Source organism: Gracilinanus agilis, chromosome 3 (genome assembly GCF_016433145.1).
Source record: "Gracilinanus agilis isolate LMUSP501 chromosome 3, AgileGrace, whole genome shotgun sequence".
Classification (NCBI taxonomy): domain Eukaryota; kingdom Metazoa; phylum Chordata; class Mammalia; order Didelphimorphia; family Didelphidae; genus Gracilinanus; species Gracilinanus agilis.
In genome coordinates, this window is record NC_058132.1 from 678605787 (window position 1) to 678616371 (window position 10585).

The window sequence follows — 10585 nt, forward strand, 5'->3', positions numbered from 1 at the left end:
CAGGGGGGGAGAGAGGGAAAGAGAGGGGGGGAGGGAGGGAGGGAGGGGAGGAAGGGAGAGAGAGAGAGAAAGAGACAGAAGAGAAAAGGGAGGGGAGGCTGAGAGAGAAAAGGAGAGAAAAAGAAAGAGACAGGAAGAGAGAGACAAAGATAGAATAGAAGGGAGAGAAGGAGTAGAGAAATAGGAAGGCAGAGTCTCTCAAGTGCATGTCTGTTGAGTTAAATAGTTCTTACCTTGCCCTGATGCTCACATGGGCCATGTTCACAGTAAGTTATCATGTATTTTAAAAGGCTAATTAATTACCATCCACAGGTCTTCAGAATATTCTTTAGCATTCCCCAGTGAGTGTCCACTCTAAATGGTGTACTGGTTGTAGCCCACCAAAGGAAAATTGGACTTACTTTCTAAAAGTGATAAGACAAATAAATTACCTTCACCCTAAGGGCTAAATAAAAGCCACTTCAGAACCAAAGTGACTTTTCCCCTGAAATAGTCAAAACAACCAGAGAAGAGTCTAGGTTTTTTGCCTTTAAACATGTTTGCTTTAGGCATTCTAGGATCGTAGATCTAAAGCTATAAAAGACTTCAGAGCTCATGTAGCTCAACCCTCTCATTTTACAGATAGGGAACTGAGGCCCAGTAAGATTGACTAGTGTGAAGTCCAGGTCTTCTGACTCCAACTCCAGCACCTTTCCACATAAATATAAGATAATAATAATCACTAACATTTCTATAGCATTTGCTATGTGCCAAGTAAGCTAAGTAAGCACTTTACAATTATCTCATTTGTTCCTCACAAAATTCCTGTAATGTAGGGGCTATGGTTATGTCCATTTTACAGAAGAGGATTCTAGAAAAATATGTTAGATTGTGAAGGATTTTAAATTCCAAACTGAAGGATTTATATTTTATGCTAAACAAAATAAGGAACCCCTGCAGCTCCCATATGAGAGGACAGTTAAGTAAAATAACTTGCCCACAGTCCCACAGCTAGCAAGCATCAGAAGCTCTCCTGAAGCCCAATGCTTCATGCTGCCTTTCCTTGCTTAGAATCTAGACTGGCCTCTACCGTACCTTCCCTATTACAAGGTTTTTATGTTCTTCATGAGTCGAGTGGAAAGGGTGATGAACTTGGAGTCAAAGAGTATGAGTTGAAATCCTTACTAAAATGGAACACCATTTATAACTTTGTGACCCTGGGCAAGTCATTCACTTCATTCCTCCTCCATTTCCCCCTGTGCCAAATGAGGAATTCTAAGGTTCCTTCCGACTCTAAAGCTATGGTCATGAAATCAGACAAGGAGAAAAAAAAAAAAAAAAGAAAGAAAATCAAGCATTTCAATGAGCTTCTCCATCTCTCTACAGTGTTCTTATATACCCAAATGTGGCAAGAATTTCGAAGAGTCGCTGTCCGTGGTGAACGTGGTGATGGAGAATTTCAGGAAGTACCAACGGTTCTCCTGCTTCTCCGACCCCTCCGGCAACCAGAAGAACGTCATCTTAACCAAACTCTACAGTTCCAATGTGCTGTTCCACTCACTCTTTTGGCCCACCTGCATGATGAGTGGTGGTGTGGCCATTGTGGCCATGGTGAAATTCACTCAGTACCTCTCCCTGCTCTGCGAACGCATCCAGCGAATCAACAGATAGAGGCCAGCGCCCACAACGTTTTTCTTTACCGTGCAAATACAGTACTGGTTTCTCTCATTCTTCACCAAAGAACCTTAAGTTTGTAACTTGTGTCGTCTATTATGAGTTCCTTAATTGATTCCGATACATAGAGCAATAATGCAGCTACTGTTTGATATGCAAACGTGATGTTTCTATTTTGTAGAAGTCGGGGTGGAGGATCCCCACAGTCTGGTGTTGGTTGTTTTCATCCTCTTGGTTGGTCGGTTTGTTTTTCTTGATGATTCTAGGACTTCCTTGTCCCCTTCCACCGATGTAGGGTGCAGTGAATCACTTGTCAAGCGTTGTCAGTGAAAGTAGGGTCGTGTTGGTGTGGCGTATTCTGTGTTCGGAGTCGTCGTCTCTCTCAGAGACATCTCTTCGATGTATTTTGTCATTCATTGTTTACCAAAGCTGCAGCCAAAACAAAAACAAACAACAACAAAAAGTTTTCTTTTCTCTTTCTCCAAACTGAACCCTCCAGCAAGAGATGGGACAGAAATACCTTCTGGGAGGGTATTCTCCATTTTCCTTGAATTGCTACCATATCACTGTAAAGATGAAATTAAATTGGTCTCCTTTTTTAAAATTATTTTCTACTTACAAAAATGTTTGCTTTTTAACAGGATCGAAAACAGAAGAAACAAGCTCTGTTCTACTTAGTCATGTTATTGTAACCACTATCTGTCTTTCAGGGAGGAAAAGAGTACTGTTTTGACACTAGTGTGACACTAGAGGGGAAGGGATGATACCAACAAAGGACTGCATACCCTAAGATTTGAATGAATGGTGACAGCCACTCATAGCTCCATGAGGCCTGACTAGAGTGCACTAATATCCATGGCACTGGAAATCTACCTTCCTATTAATTGTTAACATCTCTCAATGGAGCTGTTCAACAACACCTACAATTCTGGAAATTAAGACCTATTCGGTAGGCACAGCTAATTGGAATGATTTCTTTAAAGGACAAGAGAGTGGATGTGTTAGGAAGAGATGGTAGAAGATTTATACTATCCAGGCTAAAGAATGTGATGTCTCATATTTGATCTGTTTTCTCTGTGGGGATCTTAAAGCACTGAGCTCAGAATGTTTCTCTCCTCTACATATTTTATTTTTCTATTTACAATTCCTTCCTTTGGTTATCTTTTATAAGCAGTCTAGACCTTTTTTCTTAACTGACACTTGAACCGAATAACAGATTTGAGATTGTCTCTATTAGCACCCTGATTGCTAACTGTGTTCTAGGAAATCAATGAGAGATTGATTCTAAAAGAGAACATGCTTTCCCGCCCCCCCAAGCCTCAATAAGCAAACAGAGGGAAAACACCATCTTCAATCAGTCTCATCCATATTTAAGTACTCTTTTGTAATATAGTATTGAAAACTTTTTAGCCAATACAAGGTTTTACAAATCGTACTTGTGGAGTGAACAGTAAAATTAATCTGATGAGGTGGAAATTAATCTTCAATCTTGTAATCCATGGTTTGACTTTTCTTAAGCAAATAAATCCCTGGGGTGTAATCAAGGCTCCAATGTGTAATTAAAAATAAAAAGAAAAAAATCCAGGTTTGTAATAGCTCTTGTGTTCTGAGTCTGCAATCAAATTTTTAGCCATTGACAAATCCAAGAACCTAGGGATTTATGGAATCCACTCTTTTTAAACAGCTAATTAGTAAAAATCCTTTCATTACATACACATGCCAGAGTCACAACTAAGAATTTTGAACCCAAGATAGGTACCACAAATCGTGACTATAGCTAGAATCATGAAGCACACCCTCAGCTGATTAAGGGTGGGAAGGAGGATGCCCAAGGACTCCAGCACAAGGCCACTGATAGAAAAGCTACTGTGGTGGGAGGAAGGGAGTGGTGGGGATAGAGAACAGAGAAGAGAATAATAGGAACCTACTACAGCTCCCTAACTAGTCATTTCCTACTGTAACTAGTATAAGCTCTTATCACACTGTTACTAAAGGACTTCATGAAGACAAAGAATCTTCTAAATTGTTCAGCCTGGACAATGGTCTAGTTCTGTGATGGCAAACCTGTGGCACATGTGCCAAAGATGTCATGCAAAGACCTCTCTATGGCCATCACCTGCCAGAATTAGTTACTAGAAAGGCAGAGGAACTCAGGTGGACCTGCTCCCTTCCCCCTTTCCACCATACCTCCCAGCCCCTCTGTCCTGCATCCCAATGGAAGCACTTACTCCCTCCCCTGAGTCAAGTGCTAGGTCCACTCCTCTCCTTTTCTCCCTCCCCTGTGTGGAGTAAATGGGCATAGCACTTGGTCTGGGGGGGAGGGAGAGCAGGACACGGTATGTGGGGAGAGGGGGGAGGAAATGGCATGTGGTCTCTAAAAGGTTCACCATTGTTGTGCTAGTTTTTTCCACCCTAGTTGTGTCTCTGGTCTAAGCACACACAAATACACACCCACACAATATTATGAATTGTTGAGAAATCAGAATGAAACACTTTGATCACACAGAAAGAACAAAGCAGTGATGATAAATGAGGCTCTTTACTTTTCTGAAGCAGCAAGAGGGACTCAGAAGAATGCTTTTGAAGATGTCTCAAGTACTCGGGGTGCTCTCCTACTAGTAAGTGAGATGTTGGTGATATTAAAGAAAGACTTCTCCTTTAAGTTCGATTTTTTTAGCAAAAACCTTTCCAAGCTGGGCTTCAAGTCAATATGAAATGATCTCCAGCCAATAACACCAAAAGAGAAAGCCCAGATGGGCCAACATAGCCTAACTCCATGCCACTTTCTCCTAGGAGTAAGTTGAGTGTGAGAAGCAGCTTAGGTTGAATGAAATAGTAGCTTAGAAGAGGAATGGCCTTCACTATTCTGTGGAAATAGCTATTGTCCTTGATATGAAGGTTTTTGGTCAATCAACTAACACATATGTAGGGATACAGAAATAAAATTTAAGTCCTCATCCTCAAAACGCCTGCTTTTCTGTGGCATCTTACAGATAAAAACAGGTACCAAGAACTTGTTAAAATGGTGGTTAAAAAAGGAATTATGTCATTAATGAACTAGAATCAGAGTGGGCTTTGCCTCCAATTAAAGCACAATGATCCATGGTTTTCCCATTTCTAAAATGGAGTTTGACCATGTGGCATAGTGAATAGAGAGCTGGGGTCAGAGTCAAGAAGATCTGTGTTCAGGTCCTGCCTCTGATATATACTGGTTGTATGCACTGGACAAGTCTCAGTGCCCCCATGAAACTCTTCATGACTATCAGTTGTACAAAAGGTACTGACCTTCATTGACAGGTCATTGATAGAGGGAGTCTCCTCTAGTGAGAGTTCCCTAATCCAGTGAAATGGGATGAGGGGAATTGGTTCAGACTTGATCACCTCTACCAGCCTTGGTGAAGATGTGGCATGGGTGCAGAACCCGAGGGCATTTTTTGCATGCCTCACCCCCTCTGTCCAGCCACCCAAAGCAAGCCCTTTCTCCCTCAACTCTCTCTGGTAATCAAGGGGCTCATAGACAGCTTGAATTTGCCAAAAGGTTCCCCAATGAAGACCTATACCGTTCTGTTCTAAAATCCCAGCATTCTAAGCACATGTGAGGCTAGTTATATACAGAACTCAGCCCTTTAGGACCATGGGGATCCAGTGGTTCAAAAGCAGGTTCCTTTGTCCCATTCTCAAACATTCTCCAACAAAGCCTAAACTTCAGGGCTGAAGGTGTTCATTTATACCTGCCAGAAGCAATGCCTAGGCCTCCTCATGATTTTATAGTGCTGACTTCCCCACATGGCACAAAGAGATGTCTGAGATTCTAAATTACCTCCATTATTCAGTCAGCACATCCTATCTAAAACTTCATTGACTTCCACTTTCCCAGATACAATCATATCAAAACCCGGGGAAAAAAATTGTAAATACACCAGCGTCTGTTGGCAAATGGTTGTAAGAAAAATGAGACGGATCTCAAAAAAGCCACTGGCCAAATGATGGCTGACTGGAAGAGATAATAATAGGATGGCCCTTATGCTGAGTAGCTGACATTTGGAGAGCCAGAATGCTCCCCTCACTTTTTGACGACAAGGAAATCAAATGATTGTACAGGATGTGGACACATCATATATCTTCCTCCATCCCTTGTGGTAAACGTTCCACTGGCATTCCTGTGGGTAATGCATCTTGACACTTAACTGAAGGCTAGAATCATCTCAGTGACATTAACAGAGAGATCTGTGAGATGAGAAAATAACTCCAGTAACGGGATGAAGCCAGGTAAAACAATAATTAGAAAGGAATGCACGCAGTACTAAAATTGGAGGACTAACCTTCCCCACCCCTGAAAGGAAGTTCCTCACAGTTAGATTAGGTAATAAAAAGGGGAGGAGGTAAGTGGAGGCAGGAGATGGCTTTCTGTTCTCAAGGCTCTCATTTTTCTTTTTTTGTCCTCTTTTCAAATTTAACAAAATGAAGTGAAACTCAGTGATTGTAGCAGCAGCTGCCTGTCTGGTCTTCTCTACATATTTTTTTAGACCCAACTTGTGATTTCATTGGTGTAGGGAAATTCCTGATGAAGGAGCTCTACCTGATGAAGTAGCTGATCTGAAATTTAGTGTTAATTAGTTGGAGCCCTTAGAAATTAAGTGACTTAGCCAGGATAGCACTGTTCCTATGAGTCAAAGGCAAGACTTGAACCAAACCTCAATTTACTGTGCCATGCTTCCTCTCCCATCTTCTGGACATTATCTAGGCTATATCTGGATTTACAGACAGGAAAGGGAATCCTGTTTCATTAAGATCTTATACTTGGGGCAGCTAAGGTAGCTCAGTAGATTGAGAGCCAGGCATAGAAAAGAAAAGTCCTGGGTTGAAATGTGACCTCTGATGCTTCCTAGCTGCCTGACGTTGGACAAGTCACATCCCCAAATGCCTAGCCATTACCATTCTTCTGCCTTGCAACTAACACTTAGTATTGATTCTAAGACTGAAGATGAGGGTCAAAAAAAAAGAATGAGTTGATTTTAATAATCTCTGAGGTCCCTTCCAGTTCTAAATCTTTACAGGGATCATAGAGCCTTATAAATATCAGATATCCAAGTATTAGATATTTAAGCATTCACTGCTTGATTTGGAGGGGTTGACAAGGAAATTTGAGAACCATTAAATTCCACCTTTCAATTTGATTTTATGAATGCCTAGAAAATATTGTATAAATGGAAAACCAAAGACATTAGCCCTCTTCAGAAGCAATAAGTAAAGGAGAGATTGTCCTTGTTTTGCTTGACTCCTGGAGGCAAAACTGGAAACAATGAGTAGAAGTTGGAAAAAATGAAATTTAGGCTTTATGGCAAGAAAAACTTCCCAGCATACCTGCTGTAAGGGGTAACCCAACCTCATAGGATCATGACTTTAGAGGAGATTGGAACTTAAAAATCATTTAATCCAGCCTTCTCATTTTTTGACAAATGAAGAAACTGAGACCCAAATAAGTTAGATGACTTTCCCAAAGTCACATAAGCGATAAGTGGCAAAGATAGAATTTGAACTCAGATCCTCTAAATGCTCTTTCTACTATATCCCATTGTCCCCCTAGTCTTCTAAGAAAGCTTTGATGACTACTTGTTAGATATGTTAAGAGAGGATTCTTGTTCAAGTCTGGGTTGTACCAGATGGCTTCCAAGGTCCCTTCCACTTCTAAGATCCTGCAGTTCTTTTACCATTTGTCCATCCAGGAAGTTTTCCAGAGGTTGAAGGTCCATCCAATGAGATTTCCAGTCTCTGAAGTATCCACAGAAACATTCTTCACCATCTGCAACAATCACCCACCATCTGTGATGTTTTGGGTACTTCCACCTCCAAACATCCATATAATATCCTCACTCAGTTCAGTCCAAACCCATCAACCTCCTCCTGGTTTTAGAGTAATCAAACTACAGCCCTTTTTATCTGTTGGGCTTGAAAGCCAGCAGTTTATACAAGGCAGCTGCAAGCTTGAACTGTTTGAGCTTCCCCATGCTGAGCAAACACAACAGGCTCTCACTGTGCACACCGGGAACACAGCACAGAGAGCACTGGGGCACAATTAGGAGGCTCTGTCTCTGACCCAAAAGCCTTCAGCAGCTGTAGCTAACCTCCAGCAAATCCAGGAAGAGCCCAAAGATGAGGGATTTATAGTGGGAGCCAGAAATCCCTCATCTTGAGACACAGATGACATTTGACTTAATTCAACAACTATTTATAAGAGACTGAGACCCTAGGACACCATAAGACTGTAAAGCAGAGGCTCAGCCCTAGAGTACGGGAGTGGGGATCAGAAAATCATAGATCTGGATTTAGAAGGAATCACAGAGATAAATAACCCAATCCACTCATTTTACAGATGAGTTTATGGGGGTTCAGTCGGAAGAGACCTTCGAGACCATCTAGTCTGACTCCCTTCAGTTTAAAGATGAGAAAACCAGTGCCCAAGGGTTGGAGTAACTTGTCCAAGGTCATATAGATAGTAAATTTCTGAGACAAGATCTGAACCCAGGCATTGTATGTATATAAATCTTCCTGACATACTATCCACTCAGCCTCATTGCCCTTATTTTTTTTATCTTTCTGTTACACAGACTTCAGAGCTAACTTTCCATTCAAAATCATTCTAGAAGCATTTTGGGTCCCCCAAACTAGAATGGCTAGTTACTTTTCTCCTCATGGATCTAGAGGTAACCCTGAGAGATCAAAGTTTTCCTTTAATGTTCACACTGGTGAACTAATAGTTCACAAGTCCCACTGGTGTGCTCTTCCCATTGATTATCAATTAATATCAATTAGCCGACCACACTTAATTAGCTTTTTAGAAGCGGGCATTTGCTAAGGTGCCATAATAAGGACATTTACCACAATCCAAGGACACACTTTCTTATGCATATATTCAGAATTCAAGGGAACATGGACTCAAGTTCAGAGGAAATATATGGCAAGGGAGGGAAACATATGGCTCCTGGTTGTCACTAATGGAGTTCTCGTGAAATTCTCCATAGTTATCATCTGGCCAGGTCACCTAGTTTGTTCTTGGCTCCTAATAGACATTGTCTTCAGGTGTTTTGAAAACCCTGATGGGATCTTGTGAAGTTCACAAAGTAATTTTCTTGGCAAGAAGGATGTAAGGGGAGAGAAGACAAGGGTACCTGTCATCCCTCACACACACACACATACACACCCAGTGATTCCATCTAGGAGTCTGGCTGACCTGCTCTCTTCTAGGCTGATCCATCACTCGGATGCCTGATTGCAGACAAACTTACTATTTTATCCAAGACCCACAGGGCATGACTGAGACTCTTCAACCAACTCTAATATGCTTCCTGTGTGAATCATTTATTTCATCTAGTGGCTTTCACTCCTCCTAAATTGATTAAAAACTTTTCACACTCAGTTTAACACCTTTTAATAGGCTGATCCAATAGAGGTGTTCTTGCCTGATATAGTTATCAGTGTCTTATTGGGTCCTTTGACTGGAGGACAGTCATTGATTGATTTACTGAGCACCCTTTTCTATACAAATTGGCTATTATAATACTTGTAATCCTTATCCCCCTATGTTGGAAATGTTCTGCAAGTACTACAAAATTGAGTTATTGATGGCATTGGGAAATATAGGAACAAGAGCCAAACAGCCCCTTGCCTTAAAGAGCCTACATTCCCCTGGACATCTAGAGTGAGGGAACAAAAAGAGCAGCACGTTGATATCCCAAAGGTTCTGCATACATTTTGATGTTCCCAGGATCCTAAAATGCTTCTCACAACAACTTAGGTGTCTGCCAATAGAAATTACTATAGCCAAGTACTCTAAAAGATATCTGGCTAGGCTACTGATTTTGAGAAATACTCAGGCCAGATCATTTTGCCATTGTTCACAAAAGTCTTATAGAAAAATCTCTGCTATACTGAGTGTCCTGATCTTCATCATACTGAAGAAATAGCCTTTGATCCCAAGTGGCCCCAGATGCAGGTGGGAATACTCCACTCTGAGCATTCAGGAAAGCATTGGAAAACTCATGCCCCAGTAAGAGGCCATGACTGTCCCTTACTCTCGAGAGGAGGCAGCATTTTAATAATTAAGTAATTTAAGAGTTCTTGGCAGAATCATGATTTGGAGCACTTCTGAGGCTGCCGGTTTTCACAATGAAACTCATTCCAGGAGAAGCACCCTGTGGACTAAATCAAAGGCACTCTGTGGGAACATGGGAATGAGAGCCATCTCTTTTGCCTCTGGTTTCACTGAAGTCAGATTTCCTGGAACATCAACCATTGTCTGGAATTAAAGAGATATCTTCACAAGGTTATTTCTTCCACTCTTGTTTCTAGAATGCAGACAAACAGAAGCCAGTTCTAACACTAAGACTCACTATTTTCAACTTACAAAATAAAAAGATCATAGATCTGTACTTGGAAGGGTATTCAATGGATATCGGGGTTTTTTAAGAAAGGTTTTACATCTTACAACAAGTCAGAAACAAATTCAGAATTTGAACACAAATCTTTGGACTACAGATTCCAAGTTTCTTCAGCTGTGCCACATACAATAACAAAAAAACAACAACAGGAAAATATTCCATTCAAAAGGACATTGTGTTCTGATAGATTTCCTATCTTTTTAAGAAACGTTAGCATCCAGGGAAGTGAATGGTGAACATTCTCTGACCGAAAATCACTTGATACTGGAATTGCCTGAGGTTGAATCCAAGATCTGAGGTCAAAGGATATGAGTTAATATCCTGACTCTGCCACTTAACTGAATGACTTTGGGTAGATTACTTACCCTCTCTGGGGCTCAATTTCCTGGTCTCTAAAATGAGAATGGTATTCTGAGCTGAAATCTCACAACTTGTTCCTATGAGGCAGTGCCTCTGGGAGACATTGGTGATTGCTGAGCCACTGTCAGTGACTT

The 10585-nt window shown here is 41.2% G+C and overlaps 1 protein-coding gene across 1 annotated transcript in view; it reads left to right on the top strand.

The window, feature by feature from the left end:
• Positions 1–1650, top strand: part of KCNMB2 (potassium calcium-activated channel subfamily M regulatory beta subunit 2) — a 19863-nt gene extending 18213 nt beyond the window's left edge. Inside the window, exon 3 of the mRNA XM_044669562.1 lies at positions 1366–1650. Within this exon, the coding sequence (XP_044525497.1) occupies positions 1366–1650 (285 nt within the window). The remainder of the gene's footprint in view (positions 1–1365) is intronic.
• Positions 1651–10585: the final 8935 nt, after the last annotated feature.